Source organism: Pseudomyrmex gracilis, unplaced genomic scaffold (assembly GCF_002006095.1).
Source record: "Pseudomyrmex gracilis isolate BER0280 unplaced genomic scaffold, ASM200609v1 scaffold_50, whole genome shotgun sequence".
Lineage (NCBI taxonomy): Eukaryota > Metazoa > Arthropoda > Insecta > Hymenoptera > Formicidae > Pseudomyrmex > Pseudomyrmex gracilis.
The window spans coordinates 145,646-165,851 of record NW_018020634.1 but is presented as its reverse complement, the minus strand read 5'-3'; the positions used below and the strand labels follow the sequence as shown (position 1 = coordinate 165,851).

General features: G+C 38.9%; 1 protein-coding gene across 2 annotated transcripts in view; it reads right to left on the bottom strand.

Moving 5' to 3' along the window:
• LOC109853510 (PTB domain-containing engulfment adapter protein 1-like) overlaps positions 1-20,030 on the bottom strand; it is a 25,134-nt gene extending 5,104 nt beyond the window's left edge. Inside the window, exons 1-3 of one of the 2 annotated variants that reach the window (XM_020425715.1) lie at positions 19,860-20,030; positions 513-629; positions 351-418 (exon numbers count right to left, since the gene is read on the bottom strand). In XM_020425715.1, the coding sequence (XP_020281304.1) occupies positions 351-418; positions 513-585 (141 nt within the window). In that variant the 5' untranslated portion in view covers positions 586-629; positions 19,860-20,030. Of the gene's footprint in view, positions 1-350; positions 419-512; positions 630-10,987; positions 11,193-19,859 lie in introns of those variants that run through there. The other variant, XM_020425716.1, reaches the window with a different exon arrangement.
• Positions 20,031-20,206: the final 176 nt, after the last annotated feature.

Below are 20,206 nucleotides of genomic sequence, written 5' to 3'. Positions count from 1 at the left end.
GCTGATTGGCCTGATTTACTCAATAATTACTCCTTTATTATAAATAATAGAAAAAAATGGTTCAGGACTTTTCGACTCAGTTTTATTCCTTCTATCTGCCTACGAGAGATTGTACGGCAATTCTGGGACACCCTGTATATATATATATCTAGTCATATATTTTATTATTTTCTTCATGTAATTTAAAATTTTGTTGCATATTTTAATATTTATAAAAGTTGGAATAATAAGCAATTTATCGATAAAATTAAAATTCATAAAACATTCAGAATAAGAAATTCACAGTACTTGCTCTGACGTGAAACAAAATTGTTACAGAAACTGCACAGACACGCAATCGTACACAGTACCTTGACTAGGTAGGCGATGTGACCTTTTTGGAGCGCGTCCGGTGGGTGTATCCAGTTCCTATTCGTTCCTGCAAACAAGAGAGGCGCGGTTTCAATATTAGCGACCAAGCCATATTTGTTAGCGTCAATTGCACGTAAATGTAGCGTAGCAGAGTTACTCACCTCCGTTTTTGCCCGGCTGATTTTTATTGTTTGCCGAATTCTGCGCCCATTTCAGCAATGTCGAGTTCCTCATGTTGTGTGTACGTCGGACTCTAATTAAAATTGACTCTTAGACTCCTGCAACATAAATGTACGATCGATCAGGAAACGACAATTAATCTTCCAGTGAAAATATCACAAAAAATTTAAATCAAATTGCCCGCAGTTTTTCCTTTCCCTCGACATTTTATGATAAAACGAAATTACCGATGATTTGGACGCTATCCAACTTGCCATTCTCTTTCTATATTTCTACGATCTAACGCCACGCTGAGCCTCTCTCGCTTTTATCTGTTTCGAAAATCACTTTCCACATCGGCGCATTAAACTTCTCGCGACGCATTAACCGGCTATCACGCGTGCACGTTCAACACGCGCGTGCTAACGAGCTTAGCGCGCGACCAAAGAGCATTCTCGCTATGTTGTGGAAACGGGAAGAGAATTGCGTAAAATTACATCGCATCATTCGCTGCGCAGAAGCTAATTTATGAATTAATTATGCAGAAACTGGATATGATTATTTAGATATCATTAATTTATAATATACAGTAATCTAAAAATATGCATACTACAATCATATTAAAATTTTAAACATAGTAAAGAAAGACGTAACACAAATTATAATTATGCTCAATCAAGTTAATAGAAAAATGCTCCTTTAATTTTCTGATTAGACATTTTTTCAATTTTCACATTAAAACAATTTTTTCAGATCTTGATAAAATTTTCTGTCTTTTTCTACATAGAAGAAAATTTCTTGAGAATATAAGGTCTCGGTAAAATAACAAGCTTGTTATTTTATATGGTGCATATATAAAAATTAATTGCAATGCTACAAATTACAGCTCCGGCTAACGCAGCCCTGAACGAGAATTCAACATGGGCGTGCATTCTATCCTCCTCTTTGTCAGTAAACGATTGCAATTGCGAAATTCGATCATTCGACATTTCCGTCTTACTTTTCTCTGCCGCACTCCCTCTAGAAAGAGATCCAGTTCTCTATCGTTTTATATCTGAAGAACGCGATAGAACTAAATCTTTTGACGTAATAGTTTATGCATATATATATATGTATATATGTATACACACACACAATAAAAGCAGGTCAATTACATGCATGCGTTAACACAAATACATGTTTTGAGTTAGATATAAGTTTTCTTTTACGCTCGGCGTTGCTAATATTCTCTAATATTTCATGCAGATGTTGTTCTTGGTTACAAGATAAAAAAAGAGAAAAGTTAAAACAATAATTTTACAATAAAATACAGCGTTTTATGAAGCTCATTGTTTTTCACGAAAGAAGCCTCCAGTTGTGTGAAAAAAAGCGCGGACGATTGTTCGCGGTGTACCAGTGGTCAGCCTTGAGGATGAAGGCTAAAATCCTTTCGCGTTTCATCATCTCAGCATGACAGTACTTGTATCTTTGAGACATTAAGCGTCTAATTGGATCATATGGGTAGATACAGTCGTTAGATAAATTGTGATCGGTATGCTGCATACCGATCACAGCCTATTGCACTGCACGTCTCGTTGTATGCATATGTATAATTACAGTTTCTCTTCTCTTTTTCTTGTTCTCTCTCTCTAAACATTCCCGTTTATATTTATTCCGCAACTCACGTATTATAGAATATCTACATCATTTCACTTTTGAATATGATGAACAAAGACGCATCAGAGAGAGAGAGAGAGAGAGAGAGAGAGATCTATTTGATATTAATAACTAAATTTTATCCTTAACATAAATTTTCTTCAATTGAAGAAAGACAAAAGTTATTCTTATATTATAATTCAACCGGGAATAGAATAAATCTCATTAAACAAAATTTGTTTATTCAAGCTAATTGTACGTCAACACGAGGAATTCTAAATTTAACTTTAGCAATTACACGCGCAAGAAGATACGCAAGGTAAAATATTTGAGTATCTTTTTGCACGCAGTCGCTAATTCATTCGCGCGACGTCACAATGCACAGATGTGTTATCGCATGTTTCTGCGCTAAAAAAATAGAGAAATGCAATATCTCGTGAGAACGTTTCCATGTGAAGTTCCGATGCCGTATAATACTATAGCTCGGAAAGCAACATTTTTCCACACGAACACACGAGAACGGGAACGACGATATGATGTACGCGGGTAATTCGGCAATGAACGCGAATGAATCACAGACGAGTGAGCGACCGAGACTGGAATTTTTCCATAGCTTGATATGTGCGAGCTTAAGAGTTTGCCGAGAGGTTTTTAGACGCGTCTGTGTGAGCGCGACTACTTTGAAACAATCAAGTAAAACACGTACTAAAATTTAACTTCTTTTCTTTTTATGATGTTTGCGTTAAAATGTCTGTCGACTCTGAATTTAATAGATGTTATACAATAATAGAACGAGAGAAGAACACAGGAATACGTTTATGTGAGAAGGTGGGATCGATATCCGCACACATTAAAGATAATCAATTTTTAGATCAATGACAAGTATCGATCGTTCTGAAAGATGTTCGGCGAGAGAGAGATACATGTCTTCGAGAAGAGATAGACGCTACGCGTCTTTGCGATTAAATTGGGAAATAAGCGCAATCGACGGCCGTGTAATCGCTTTTGTGCGCGCATTATTGTAAAGGCCCGCGGGTCCGCGGCCATTTGAGAGGCGTTTAAGCGCTGAAAGGTGGAGATTCGGATTTAATGCACGACTTCCTATTCCTCCCACGTAGGCGCAAAGAGGTCGAGCGCGCCGAAGCCGCGTGTGTTGTGTCGGCCACGCCGTGCGAACGGATCACGTTCGTGGATCTGTGCCGTTCTCTTTCTCCATCGTGAAGCGATACATACGTCAAACTGTTCGCCCTCGTTCCTTCTTTTTTTCGTAGCAAGCGCATCGCGCGATAGACAATAACGATTATGAAACAAATTATAAATCACAGTACCAATTAAAACATATCCCAAGTAATCAGTAATCACGTAGAAAGTTCTTTTTATTCTTGATAATTAAACGCACATTAACTTTTGCGTACTCGAGAATTTATAGCAAAACCAGACATGCGTATATAATATAATATAATATAATACATATATGCGTATATATATATATGTATATATACATATAATTAACGATCGCAAAAACATCCGTCAGAGCCAATCGTGCTTATGTCATTTTAATTACACGACAGATAATTGCAAGCGTTTCTCTCTCTTTTGCCTATTTTTTAAAATAAATACTTTTGACGTATAACATAGGTAGATATAATAAATTGCGTTTTTCTTCTCTCTGTACACAAATCCTATATATATCGATAACTAATTTTTCTTTTTATTTTTAACAACGTTACATAATCACAAATCAAATATGTAGTTCTGCAATTGAGACGGCATTTGAGTTTTCCATTTTACATGCAGACAGGAAGATTCCTCGTGAGAATCGTGAAAGTTGCGCGTTATTATTTGTCGAGAGCTTTCATATAACGAATATAACGAAGATAAGATGCACCGTTAAGAATTCAAACATGTGGCAGCGGGAAAAGTTGCTTTACAATTTATTACGCGAAAGCGAACTCGGGCTCGCAGGTTTATTAAATACATAAGCCCCGGTATGTTGTGACGCGCATCTTATTCACGTTTGTTGCGTATGTTGTTGGATGGCTTTGCCTGATGTGCGACTGTGTCCAATGAGACTCGGCGCGTTCTAGAGAGGCCATCGAAGAAAGTAGAACCTGGCGCGGTCATGCACGACCGCGTATACGCGATAGGTAACTATCTTTGCGCAAGGATTGCGCACGAAAGAAGGCACCACGTCCGCATCCGCCTGGATTATCCGCAAAGATAAGAAAGATGGAAAGTATCCGTGTATTTTTGTAGACCAAGATATATAGTCGTGCCTCTCAATTAAGCAATAAGCAAGGAACGATCAGTCGCGATTTCCTCAACATGTAATTAGCTATTAATAGCCGAGCGATCGTACTGCAGATAGTAAGTAGATATAAAGCGAGCGGTTTTTTCTTTCATTAGCGATCGAACGTGAATAAACTTTGTTGTTGTTACAAAAAGAAAAAACTTCTCCAAAGTTTTCTCATTCGGAACGTCGTTAAATGATCGTGTCTGGACATATAAATGAAAAGATCTTCTATTCGACACTCGTTGGAAACACAAAGAAAAATCGTGACCGCACAAAAAAAAAGAAGATGTTACTTTATCACATGAAGATGGTTGTGAGTTTGCTCTCTCAAGTGAATTTAATATACTGATATACTTGTCGATCACAAGAACCGACTTACTTCTCTGTCTGCATCAGAGAGGATGATCGTTTCGTAACGATCTATTTATGCTAGATGTTTTTATCGAACTGTCACGTGAATATTTAATTATTTATCTATTTATGCGGATCGACAATAAAACAATCGTTTATTAGGATATTTTTGCGCGATGTTCCCAGAGACATACATCACAGACAACGACGATAATCGTTTGAGATAATCTATTCAGTGTTCGATCAGAAGGATATGCTGCAGAAAAAAAAACGCAGGTATGCTAATAAACCGTGCGCGTTGTTAGCATGCATTGGCGTGCGAAGTTGCACGTGGCGTTGCGAGACACGCTGAATTCAAGGATACATGATATATGATGATGCTGCTTTTGATACTTAACGTGTGAAAAAAACCATGATAAACGACGAGATGAGAATAGAATGCTGTGTAACCAAATCACGGAAATCTAAAAAGATGTACATAGAACTCTTTCGATATTTGTATATTATTCCTCTTTATCTTTTAAACAATTAAATAGAGTTAATATGCGTGTGTGTGATTTTTGTATATACGTGAAATCTATCAAGATAATTGCGTGTAAATGTATGTTTCCAAAAAAAACGAACGATTTTGAACGCAACTTAACACTTGTCAAAATATGGTAAAAAATATTTTGTCAATCGACTGTTTCTTGTTTTTCCACTTTGAATGTATTTGATACTTTATACAGCGCATATTAAATCTGCCGGATCTAGTCGCAATTTATTGAATCCAACTTTCGGATCTTCGAAATTTGTCAACCTGATCGCACTTTTCCCTGTTCTTTTTATAACACTGATTAATAAGAAAGGATTAAGAATGCACGGATCCGGTTCAAGAAACAGGAATGGAGGTTAATGTACAATAACGATCTCTCTTTTAATATAATTTTCGTTACAGAATTAACACGAGCAATCTCGAAGATCACAGAGATATTAGACTTCTACGTCAAAGTAACTTGTAATTAAAGAATTACAACATACAGGCGATGTGAGTGTGTTTCATCAATACACTTGGTGACGTTATTTAAATCACCGGCCTATTTGCAAATCATTAAAATGTACCGCGAGCAATCGCGTCATGAATAATCATACATCGTTTTCTTAGAAGTATGCGCGAACTCCCTCAAATGTCAACAACTTTCGCTGCCACTTTTGTTTGAAAGCTTTCGCCGAACTTTCATACACGCCTTATCGCGTCAATATCTTAACCCTTTTCTGTACGAACTAGTTTGGCAAAACGCGGGCCAAAGTAAAGAATGAAGCGAGACGAGCCAAAACATCTTTTTTTCCTTCATATTTTCTTCATGGTGCCTGTAATCGGCACCATGAGTCTGACTCGTTCTTATACCGAAAAGGAGTTAACAATTTATTTTTATTTTTTTAAATTTATATGTAAAAATATTTTTTTAAGTAATAAAACTGTTGAAGCAAAAATCTTAAAATATTTTTAAAAAAACCACCATTAAGTATTCAAACCAAAACTTTCTCAAAAACACAAACGTTATATAGGAAAAAATGAGAAAGAATAAAACTATTATATAAAACATAATAATTCTGACTAGTCTTATTATCGAACATATGTTCACCAAATGAACCGGTTTTTTCCTTTCCTCGTAAAAGTTAATGACACACTGTTACTCGCCTAATTGTTTCATCGAACATTGCATTTGTGTATATCATCGCGGTTCCGGAAAAAAAAAAAAAAAAAAAAAAAAGTAACAACACATGTTCGCGCGGACGTCTTTACAAGCGGGAAACGCTTTCATAGAATTTACAATTGCCTGACGACACTGGCACCATTAAAGACAGCCATTAAGTGCACAGGCGTGTTACGGACCGTATAGGAATCGTCTAACATGCATCTAAACCCCGACTATGCATACGCTGAAGCGACGGATTGCGTAACATTCAAGGTGAAACTCCCCTACCATAAACGAGACAATCACGTTTTACTGCTGCTGCTGCTGTTGCTGCAGCTGACCACCCATTGGCGGTGCCGGTGGTCAATTAGTATCGCTGTTAATTCAATCTCTGCCTCGCCTACGGTAGATCCGGTCGGTTGACGGATTGATGGAGGCACTCATCTGAAGCGTTCTGTACCGAGTGCATCAAAATATACATTTCCTCCCGACTATTACATGCTGACGTAAAGATCGATTTAATCTCAACAAATATTTTACAAGTACTTTTCTATCTCGTTTGTTTCTTCCAATATCATATGAATTATTATGAAAGTGAAATTCAACACTTATTAAGTATGTACGTATTAACGTCTGGCAAAACTTTGTAGAGTAACATTGACGCAAAGCATTTGTTGAAGAAACAATGATGTTTTCTTGCGCTTTAGAAAACTACGGTAAAAAGCAACAATTAGAACATGCGCCTAAAGTTGCATAAAAAAGATCAATTTCTCAAAAAAAGCCGAGCGAATGAGAAAGAAAGCGTTCAAGATTATAATTAGAAAAATAACACGCAGAGACTTTCATTCAGCAAATCTCGCGAGGCACGAATCACCGGCCATTTGAGGAGCACAAAAAGATCCTTATTCGATAGCGCGCGCGAGTGAAAATTCGATTTGCATAGAAAGGATGACGTTAGAAAAGCGCGCATCGAATCCGCGCGCAGAGGTTTCTTTGCTGCGAGTCATTAACCGGAGATCTGTATATGTGCCGGACTTAATCGCCGCCAAATGATTATGCGTCTATAACGCGCGAAAAGGCGAATTATTTTTCCGGCGGATGCGGTCAATTAGAAAATGCCCGCTCGCACTTTCTCCCGAGTTCCTGCGACGCCTTCGGCGTGCTGTTCTGTGTTGAAAAAAAATCTTGTGGGTCATGGCCCACATGATCAGCCATCGCGACATAACTTTAACCTTCCCGCGAGGAATACTCGCTCGAAACAAATCGCACAAACGCGAAAACGTTATTTGTTTAACGGTTTTGCGTCACTTTTGTCTACTCTACATATTTGTTTTTTTTTTTTTAAATAAAAAGATAGGGAGAGAAGGCATGTTTTTTAGATTTGCTGTTGGAAAATTAAAACTTTTCTCAAGTTTTGTACTGAATAAAAACACGTTCGAGATCTTAATTTTGCTCGGCCAATTAATATTACAATATCTTATGTTCGTTAAAAAAAATTTCTTGCGTTTTGACACGCAACATTCTCTCGTACTTTTCGCTCTACATCTGCGCGTAAATATTAACCGCGGCGCGCGAGTACAATGCCCAAGTAACAAGAAAAGAAACGTCTGATATATTCCTATATGTATATATCAAACATGAAATATGCTATTGTATGCGTCACATGCGCAGGATGTTTCGATGGAAAATTCTCCGCTTCCGGACAATTATTCGCCGTGTCAGATGAGTGATAGAAAAGCGCACGTGTAGATCGATTCAAGCGGCAGTGAGAGAGAAGTGGCTGTTTTTTTGTTCTGAAACATATACTTTTCTCTTCTTTCAAGAAAACGTCTGCGTATTTGTCTTTGTGTGTCATGTAAGTGCAAATCACGATCTTCTCACTTCATTGTGATACATTTTTACGTAACAATATACGTGTAATTAACAAAATGAATTTAAAACCGCTTTATACAACTGATACGACTTGATTTAGATGTAAATGCAATTTCAAAATTTAATTTTTAATTGTAATATTGTAAATTTCATTTATATAATTGTAATTGTGTCTTGTTCTCGTAAATACATAACATTGCAAATAAACATAAGTGACATTGACAATTTTGAGAAAAATACGTTTAGAGCAATTAAAATCGAGGAACTAGGAAGTGTGTGGATAGGTGCATTTACAAAAATTCTTTTGTTCGAGACACGTTCTCGATATCTCCCTTTTATCAGGTTTTTTGTTTCTCTAAATCGACGGGAAGATAAGACGCGCGATAGAATTTTTGGAAAAAAGTCACGGCGTTCTTCGCGCTCTATCGTTTCGGACGTGACTCGTCAGCCGCTTCGTTTCTATATTGATTAGTGATCAACCTCTCGACCTCGCAGATTTTTTCGTAATGAGGTTTTCCAAGATAACTTGCGGACATTTAACGGTGCCTGGTGGCGCTAATATTTTTTTTCTTTTTTTTGAGTGCTTTAATCGCAAAACTGAAAGACGAACCGATAACCTTTGTTCGGAATTCTCGTTGTTACACTGTGCTGTTTTCAGAAACGGCGCGTCGTTTCAAAGTCAAATTAATACGCGACAAGATTATATAGCGAGGAATTGCAATCTCAATTCAAAACTACATTGTATATTCTTTGGCAATCTGATGAATAAAATAAGTAAAACAAGAGACTTGCTCGTCAGTTGCATCCATCTTTGTACAAACGCGTGATTACATATATCGCCGCGATATGCATACGCGACTGTATTTTTGAATATACACTAAATGAACAAAAATAAATGTGCGCGCATTGAACGAAAGATATGTTAAAATCAACGGAATAAAACTCATTTGCGGGGTAACGGACAAGTTAAAGGTCACATCATTACGAACCGTTTGATATCGTCATTATTGTCTCGGACGATAACGATTTCTTTTCGTGCGCAAACGCAAATGTGTTTCAACACACTCGATATATTTTGACGCGCAAGTCGCGACCGACTATTATTTTTGACACACGCTGTAGCGTATCGCCGAGGTACCTTCCTCTCGAGGTGCCCCTCTCGAGGGCAACATACGCCGGACGAGACAACCTTGCAAAAAGCGATACTGTTATTTCCGAGATTTCCGCGAGAAGATTCTCGGTAGCTCGTTATTAGCTATTTAATGCATTCGAGAACAAACGAGGGTGAGATGCGCGCGTTAGTCGTTATCTTTTATACGGGCGAGTCTGCTGTTTAACGTCTCCGCGGTTGATTAATTGTCGCTGGATTTACTGTCGACTCTGCAGGTCGTTATCAGAAGTTGGGCGGTTACGCGCGCAATTATGATAAATTTATATCGTCGCACAAATCGGTCCACTTTATAGAGTGAATGAAATTAATGGCACGGATAACGCGCGCGGGAAAGAAGCGTTACAAAGCGTGCGTGTCAAAGTCACTTTGTGCAGATATTAATCCGTCGCATCTGTCAATAAAGTATTTGACGCGCGAATGTCTCAAGACATGCACGCGCACACACTCACTTTATTCTTGAAGCGCATTTGAAAATAACGCACTCAAAAAGTTTGAGACCAAGATCGAACTCGGGAGAGAGGTGAGATGGAACTCTCGACCGACACGCAAGAAAGTAATCAGACGAAAACGTTGCGGCGATCCACTCGTCTCGGGAAAAGTAGAGCGCTCATCCGTAATTCGAAGATTTCACTGAAAAGCCTCTCCCTCTGCGCGCGGGTGAAGTTATATGATTTCATTTCTCCGCGAGATCTCTCGCTCGGCGACGTAAGAAAGTGATCATTCTATTCGCGTCTGACAATGAGAGCCGATTGAGTTTTCACTCGCGCGCAGAGAACGGACTTTAAGGTAAAGCCATTTCGTTTCGCGTTCCAATCAAAGATTTTTCCGGTCGCGATTTTGCAAGTGCAACGAGCAATTAAACGCTAATTAGTGAATCTTATTGCTTTAAAGAAATTAACCTAGCTACGTCCGTTATCTCGAGATCGCGGAGACGAAGGGATATCATACCTAGATGTGTCCATGTACGATATGGCTTTCGGATCGGCGCGTGCGATGGAAACGACGCGTCCGCAATTAAGACTAATCGAAAAGATTTCGCACGTGCGAATGACGTGCATCCGACTATCTCGCGTCGTGTCGCGAACAAGCCGGATGTCGATAACTCCAGTCGGCGTAATGACGGTGTGTTGTTGAAAACAATAAACTTTCAACGACTATTTTCACGGATTCGCGTGTACAATCGATCAATATCTATTTAGATTACATAAAAAGAATACGACGCTTGTAATAATGCGACATACGTATTGTCATCAGTGTATATATCAATATACGTATGTTTAATTTATGTTTCATTTCAATAAAGTATGCAGCTTTTAAGAAAACTAACAAAATTTTACAAGTAATCAAACTTAAATTCCTATCACACATTTTTATTGTCTAAAAACCACTCAATATGTATTGATTTTCTATTAAATAAATACTCAAGTGGCTAAAATGTAAAAAAAAAAGGAATTATTTTCTTTTCAAATCACTCACCTATTAGTTTTGCTACTTTTTGCAAACGCGAGTCACTGATTATTTACATTCACGTCGTGCAGGATACATTCCCAAATTACGCACGCTTTCGATACGATCGAACAAGTAGAAGCGACTCCGTAGGTGTGGAACGTAATCGACATAACCCGACCGACAGCTCGCAGCGGACTGAAACGCGCGTGTTGCGCGCTGCTGAACGAACGCAAGAGACGAACCGGACGATCTCCTCTCCGCGTCCGACTCGGCGGTCGTGGGAGTAGAATCGCTCATTTCTAGGTAGATTATTCGGTGAAACGACGACGGACGACTACGCTACATCAGGGTGGTGGTACCAGCCACGGTCGTGTTCTCGTCCCGTCCTCATCATCATTTACCTTATCCCACAACCGCTCGGTTATGTGTCTTAAAAAGAACGAATTGTACCAGCATTGACTCGTGTGGTTTGTTGAAATAAAAAAAGCGTTCTCGCGCCACAATCTCCCACACCGAGAATGACATCTTTGACTTCAATGAGAGTAATGAGAACGATACGACGATGGAAAAAAACGACAACTGCGTATATAACGCCAAAAAGGAAAAGAGAGAGCAGAAAACGCAACGAGCTGTAGAAAACCGTATTGTTGGAGTATTTAGAAACCTAAAAAAAAAAAAGAAAAGAAAAAGAGAAAAACAAGTCGCGCGCGCGGCCAAAGCTGTCGCGCCGGGTCTTTGCAGAATGGAAGTAGCGAGTCGCGATCGTTGATGGTAGATGATCCAATAGAATGAGAAGGGATAGGATGGCGGTACCAGCCACGGTCGAGACTGCTGAGCTTGTCCGTCCTCCATCGCGAGCTGCAGCAGGTTGTTAGAGATACGAAGTAGAGACGCTGCGTGGAACAAAGAGGAAGCGTGCGTATCTTACAACGAAAGAGATCCATCGTCCCTTCGCGCTAAATAGATAAGAGGATAACCGACGCCGCGATAGAAAGAGAGAGAGAGAGAGAGAGAAATTGTCTCGAAACAATCGGACGGTTTCATTTTCTATTCATAGTCTCGCCAACAAATATTCGTCCAGCGAAGTCGTGGACTGAAACCATCGTCGGCGTCGTCGATCTCGATCAATTCAATTCTGCGCTTGCAGATATGAAAGAATGAACCTTTGCGCCTTATGCCAATTGAATATAAACATAGAATCGATTTTCTCTCTCTCTCTCTCTCTCTCTCATTTCCGAGAAAGGAGATTGGAAACCGTGAACACAGATCAGTGTATGTCTTCTCTTCTGCCACAAAAACAGAATGATATTGTTATTAGCACTGCGGTCGATTTGCTAAACGCCACGGAATATATGTTTGACGGGATTTCCGTGTATCAGTCCGTATGTGGCGCAACGAAACGCGATAATTTCAAACAAAACATCGAGTTATGGTGTTTGTGTTAAATCGGCGACGCTATATTAAACACAAACAGGTTTTACCGTGTGATTCAGCATCTAAGCAGAAAACCGGTTTTTTTTCCGTATTCGTTGTGTTTCTGCCGCTCATCACATCTCGTTCATTATACAATCAAACGCTGAAATGTTGCACAATTTTTGTTTTGATTTCTCCTTTCTCTGTGGATCTCGAAGAAGAGAATTCAATTTCTGGCTCGTCTCGCGCACAAAGTCTTTCAATTTCTCACGATCTCCTCAGATCACACCAATTTTCACATGTCTCGTCGATCTTTTTGGAACTTTCTCGGGTTCCGGTTTCACCGTCACCTCGGACAATACTCAATTGCTATTAGAAGAAGCGGTCTCGGACGGTAGCCGCGCGCGAAAGTAGGGAAAGTATCTCTCTTACGTTGCGATTTGCTCGCATGTCCGACATACATACCGTGGAATAAAAAGAACCGAGTATTATCGTGTTGCTTGTATACGTACACAGAGGTGTATACGTGTGCGCTCGCAATCCGTCACACAATTGTTCGCAAACAACGGGAAACATATCGCGCTTCCTCGAGAATCATATATCTGAAAAAGTGTGTGCGCGCGGACGTTATCACGAATTGGCCGTAAATCGATCTTCGATTCGGAATCGTGATATCTTCTTCGCATATATTTCCGCAAATATATGGCTATTTTTCACGCTCGGAGATCGCTCGACATTGTACGCGCTACGCGCGATTGGCACGGTAGTAACGGGACAGCGATTTTATATGTGCGTTTTACAAATGCGCGCATATTCCGTTGTGTGTGTGCGCGCGCGCACCGTTCACTTTACATAATAACGGCTGGAGTACTTATCATAAAAATGAATACGCGCCGCTGTCATGCTCTCTATTACATGAGAAATAATTGCCAGTAATTCGAGTGGAATTCCGTGATTGATCGATGCGAATCTCATTGTCGCGACATGTCCTCGGCTAATCGAGCGTATATGTGGACTCAATTTTTTGTGTCTGGAAAACATATACGTACGCCCACTTGATAAAAAGTGCCGAGAGCGGAAAAAAAACATGTGACTCTGAAATTCGTCGTAATAGGAAACACGAGAAGCGCAGATTGCGTATCGCCACTGTCGCTTGTCCGCTCGCGCGTATTGCTGTCGTTTTTATCTCTGTGACTTCTTTTCCCCGATTTACACTTTCATTTTTCGTAATGACGTTCGCGCAAAACGCCGCGGATCGCGCGGTACAGGCGTGAAATCGCAATCTCCAGCCGCGTAATCGCCGCGAATGCACCTACCGTGTAAACGCAATCCTCTCGTGAAGAATAAATCGGAGAATACATTCCTATTAGTAAAATTCTCCAGAGAGCAGATATGCGAGAGAGAAAGAGAATACACAATGTGTAATTATAAATTAGATTAATAGAAAAGAGTCGACTTAGTCAAATTATTCGTGTTGCACATAATTGAAAAAAAATCGTTCCTCGGTTGTACTAACATGGTGTAATAAACTGTTACGATATAAACGATAATATGATGTTACGTAACGTAAGATCGCGGTAAGATAATAGCACGACGTGATCGACGAAATTACGCATACGGACGATTTTTCTTATTCATTCAAATATACTAATAGCAATTTGCAAGAATAATTAACGAGAGAACAGGATCTTTATAAAAGTCCTTCGTTCTCATAAAATCTGTTCGCTGTATACACTTCTCGAGGAAATTCCTAGACAATTAAACATTTTAATAACTCAAACTAAAAACTGTTTGAAAGATTTAAAGCGAAAATTGTTTTGCATTGCTGAAAACTAACGTCGATAATGATTACGGAAGTGGCGAGCAGAAAGAAGACGATGGAATGAAATTGATGGATTCGAGGCGTATAATTTCCGCGTCGACAATGCACGAAGGTTATCGAGGAAAGAGAAAAAGAGAGATAGAGAGAAGTGAGCGCTTCTCCCTGATAAGTTTTCCGACTCCGATCCTCACTATTAGTGTTCAACCTTGAAAATCGTTCTGATAAGTCAGTTTTCCTATTCTAGTTTCATTTGACATTAACTGTCTAGTAAGATAGTTTTTTTTTGTGTTTTAATAAATAGCATTGTCAAACCAATGTTTCCTAATCAAATTTTAAGCAACAGTTAATTTAAATTAAACAGAAAAAATAAACACGCTGAGTTTTTGCCCAGAAAAACCTGATAAATTCTGGTCAATATTTTCTAGTCAAAAAGTGATTAGAAACTAGTCAGGAAAACTGGCCAGTTACTGGTTTCTAATTCCAAGTTTTTAATTTCTACTAAGGTAGAGATGAAAAACTTACATATAGACGTATAACGCTTCGCTATCGGAGCGAATCAAAAACTCGACCGCGAAGTATCTGGATTCAAGTGAGTACAGCGACAGGAGTATATAAAATTATCGTGGAATGCAGTTCACGTGCATGCGGACAAGCCTCGCAAGGCGACGCCGCGTATGTGCGTACAACACGCATCCTCCATGTTGGAAGACGTCTGCAAGCACAAATCCAATCCTGTTTTGATATATAAAATACTTGCAAAGATCTCGATTACACACACGCAAAATGTATCAATTAACTATTTCCTACTCGATATTTTCATCACCTTGTATTTTAAGTTATTTCCCGCCCATAATGTAATGCACATTTTTAATTACTGGTGGCGTCTGTATTTCTATATTAGTTGTAATTAGGCTATCAAAGCCGTTATCAATTTGAGACAATTTGTTAGTCCCATTAGTTCTTAGAAGTGCACATCTTTGTACTTTCGCGTTTACTTTTATAGTAACAATCTTAAAATATATTCTGTACGATTAAATTCTATATTCTATTAAATTTTATATTCTATACGATTAAAATATAAAACATTACGATTGTCAATCTTTGTATCAAGTAGCGTTATAAACATTTTTGTAAGGCCTATATATAGTATACAAAATGCGCTTGTGTCTGTCACTTAACATTGATATCAAATTTCCATAGAATTCGCGAAACATAAAATAAGCCGCCGTGACACAACTGCTCGACTTAACATTCAGAGAGAGAGAGAGAGAGAGAGACGCGGTCGTTCCACCACTAAATTAATTCATAAGTAATACGCGCAGAGCGAGTTAATAATTCACCAATTGCTTTATCGATCAAAATCTATTGTTCGGCGCGTGAGACGAGACCGCAACCATAAATCACACCTTGTTCTAATCGGGTGATTCGCGAACCATCAGTTTTCAATTATTTAAATTGTAACTCAAGGTTGCAACGTTATTGTAACGAACTTGAAATTATACATATATATCTTCGATTTTAAAAATATAAAATTCCGTAAAACCTTTATTTTCCTCCAAAACGTTTCCTCACGCGTTAGATAATAGAATATGACCTACGTCACATGATTTCAAGAAACCGGATGGTTCCTTCGACCGTGGTCTTGACTGTCCGACGAGCTTTCCACCCGCGTTTTTATACGGCTAGCTTTGTCGTTTCATTTTCCTACGACGAAGGAAGGTCGACGTTCCTTTTCTCTTTCTCTCTCTCCGTATACCGGGTGACCTATCGGATCGAGGCCGCCAGGACCGTTACACGCTCGAGCACAGCGTGGCGGCGACAACGACCGAGACAGAAATTATCTGAAGGTTTTGCTGCTCTTTCCTACTTTTATCGCGCGATTACAAGCAGCATTGTTGCCCGAAAACAATAACGACATCACTGATGTTTCTAAGAGAAAGAACGGACTTGTGCCTTTTTCCCCGGTATGCATCTTCTAACAAAACTCACGTTTAGTTAACTCACTTATTACAATATTCAAAGTATCGAGAAAAAATGTTAAGTATATTAGTAAAGTAAAACACAACAGAAATTTCAACATTTGGATCGCGTTAATATACCAAATTAATTAGCATATAAAATGTAAAAACTTTCCTTCAAAATATGAATAAAACTTATATGTAAAGAATGGATAAAATCACTTCTTTACTACAAGCAAATATTGTTAATCGTTAGGCTTGAAATGTTTTTGTGGCAAATTTGAAGAACAAAGACTATATACACCGACATGTGTGAAGAATGCAGCTGTAAGATTTTATAATGGCTTCAACAGGTGCGAGTCATTCGTCCAAAGAGAGAAAACAAGTATAATCTTCTTCTTATGAGAGAACAAATTTTGAAACTTTGCCAAACCAAATTTTTTTTATAAAAAAGATCTTTAAATTTCTTCGTATTTTAAGTAATATTCACAACAATGTGGATATAAATTAACAGCGTATTGTCATATTTGATTATTCGCTTATTGTAAGTAGCTCTTTCGGATGAAAAGATACGCTAACGACACATATTTAAAAATAAATTTACATTGTGAGCTCGTTTGTTATGTTCGTTTCACGTCACAAAGTGTTTAATGCGTTTTCGCTAAGTGCGTAGAGGCTTGCTACGCGGAAATACCGCAAATAAAATGTACGGAGACAAAGCGAGATGAAAACAACACAGAGTCGACCCATTCCTTTGCCGTAACGCCTGTTTCTTGCTGCTCTCTCGCAGTGTCGTAACTAGAAAGAAGTAACTTTTTTACACAGAGCGCGTCCCGTGCGATCAAAAACACATTCAGAAGTCGAACAATAAAAAACACGCGAGCATTTATAAATACCCGCCGGTTTCGACACCGAGTATTGCGCGCTACCTCGATAATGCTTAAAATGCAAATCATTTCGCTATCAAAAAAGCAAACTGTCTGATGACCGGCACACGTTTCCGCGATGCTTTTTTTTTTTTTTTTAATAAAATTGTTACCTCTGCCTATACTGTGTGTCTATATCGATTATAGTACAGAGTGCGTGAATCCTTAAAGTAAGTTCAAGTTTGTTTTGAGAGATAGCTATCGCCTCATTTGACATTGAGTGTGTACGTAAAACAAGGACTCAATGAAACGAGTTTTGATCCAGAAATCACAGGTACAAAGAAGCATAAAGTTATCCCGAGTAAGATGTTATTATATCCCTTTTTAGTCTCTACTCACGACAAGTGTAATGTTTAAAATATGAATACGTAAATACGTAAAATTGCTCTCAAATAAGATAACATATATAAAAATAATAATATAGTAAAATATAATAATTATTTATTTTATGTGTGCCACGTCATATTTGTGTATCATTTCGTTTTGGAACATAATTAGTAACTTATCTAAGGAACTTCATCTCTTTCACTTTTTTCACCTTTACTCAATCTTATCTCAGATTAGTTCTCCGGCCAGAAAAGAATGTTCGTACTCGGTTTTTTTCCTTCTTAGTCGCTGAGATTATTCAAAAAACATGATAAGACACGTAAAAGCGCAAAGGCGGTGTGTGACTTCATAGCGGACACAGTCGTGACGTTGACGCCATCAAGTCCTGCTCGGAATATAGCAGGTTTGCCTGGCTGTACACGCACCGACTGTTCTCTTCCTTGTGGCATAGCGCGCGCATGTGTGTGTGTGTGTGTGTGTGTGTATGTACGCGTGCACCGGGTGGTTCTTTAAAAGCCGATTCGCTTAGCTTAGCCCATTAAACCGGTCGCTTTTGTCAGCCGGAATCTCTCGGACCTGCTTGTTGCACACAGGAGCGACGACGTGAACTAGCCGGTTGCTGTGCGTGCAGTACGTACGTACTCAACATATGCGCCGGGTGTTACTTATTTACACACATTAAGTGACGGATTCATCTTCGTTTAATTGAAGGCCACCTCGATTAATCAATCATTTGGGCGGAAGACAGTACGGAGAAGGGTGATTAGCGTACGATTAATCGCGCGACATGAATATCCAAGAAATTCCATTATTATTATGCGAGAAACGCGTCGGTTTTTACACACATAAAAGAAAAGATTTATGACAGTGAATGTAATCTCGCCAGTTTTCACGCTTCGCAGACTTTGAAGACATTTAAGAAACTCGTAGTTTTAATATATTCCTGCGCATAATATTTTATTATTATTTTAATATTTTATTATTATTTTTATTATTATTTTAACATACAAACAATTCATACGCATGTAAATATGTATAAATAAATTCATGCTTATTTTATAAATTGTTGTACGCGCGCGCACACACATTTCTATGAATTTATTATTTATTCCAATTACCTAACAAATAATTACAATTTTATATAAATTTTTCTCTTGAGTTGTACAATGATATTCTGTAACTTTACACTCTTAAAGGATAAGAATGCGAGTTGGCATACACACAGGACGCGAGAAGTGGGTGTTCGTATTAGATACAGAAAAGTTATCTACGCTGCTAGTGACGTTAACCTTTTAAACGGCCAAGAAGAAACAAAGCTACGTACGTGTGACAAATAATAAAAACAACAATAACTTTAATAATAAACACGCGTTACCAGAAAGCACACGAGAACTGTTTCTTGCAAAACACAATTGTTTACGATTTTGGATTGAACCCGAAATTTTGTCACCGCGAATCGATCAAAAGCAGAAATAAAAGTCACGCGTAAAACCGAAGCGGCGGGTCTACATACGTTCAAAACACGGTAAAAGTGTTTCTGACATTTGGAGAGTCACTCACCACGTTCGAACGTTTTCGCGGTGTCCTTGAATCACTTTACCGTGCAACGTCAGAAGAAATTAAACCTCGTCGCGCGAAGCTATTTACATTATTGTTTACAATTGCGCTATTATCAACGGCCCTTTTCATTCAATCTGTAAAATAATATAATTGACAATTCACTCTTGTCACAATTCTTTTTATTCAATGCGTTAAATGATAACAATTCTCTACCTTTCAAACTTAACAAAATTATAGATACTGAAAAAAATTATAAAGCACATGCAACAAATCAAAAGTATAGTTTATAAATCAATATTAATTTCTCAAGCATTTTTCCTATTGTTACAAACAGAATCGATAATTCTGAACACAGGAACTACTTTGTTTTGGCATCACGTGACAGAGCGACATGGTGCGATCAGGAAACCTTGCGAGACCGGTCTCGATTCACGAGATTGATTCGTGATAAGTAAGTACGAGTCGGGATTTTGGTGTCTGTCTTCGCACGCGCACGCACGCGATGACACAGCGATTGGATCGCGCGAGGATGCACACACAGGATGCCCCCCCGTCGCATTTCCCTTCCTCGGGAAAAGAATCAGCGAAGAAGGAATAACGCGGCTTCGTGTTTCGCGCGACCTTTGCGCGTTTCTCTCGCAGCGTGCGCGCGCGCGCGCGCGTCCTTCTGTCGCGCCTTTGTAAAAATTCCGAAATAGAAAGTCCAAGTTTTCTCGTGCGCGCACAGTGCCTCGAAACGTATTACTCTCCTCTCTATTCACCGGGGAAACCTATGTTTACACTCAACGAGTGTATATATTTGAAAGCACACATGAGGAAATACAACACTCGTTTTTTCGGGTAAGCTTCGATGTAACGCGTAAACACGAGCGCAATAAAATATTTTCACTTACCCGATCAGCAATTAGATTATTATGCTTGCTCCAGTGTGATTGACGTTCTTTGTGCGAGCCGCCGCTTTCCCCAAAGAAAACCGTAACCCACCTGCTCCGACAGACACACGACTCACCAGTGCAAACGGGGAAAAGTACGTTTGAGAGTGAGGCGGGCCTGGCACGCGCAACGCCATCTTACAGCGCGTTCCTCCCGTCTGCCATCTTGAACTCCTGCCGTAATGGCTTCTCATGGCGGGAAAAGTCGAACCGATGATGAAAAGAAAAAAGGAAATCTAAAAAAACATAAAACATTTCAAACTAAATCAGTAAAAAGTCTTGTTTTATTTTGCAAAGTAAGTACTATT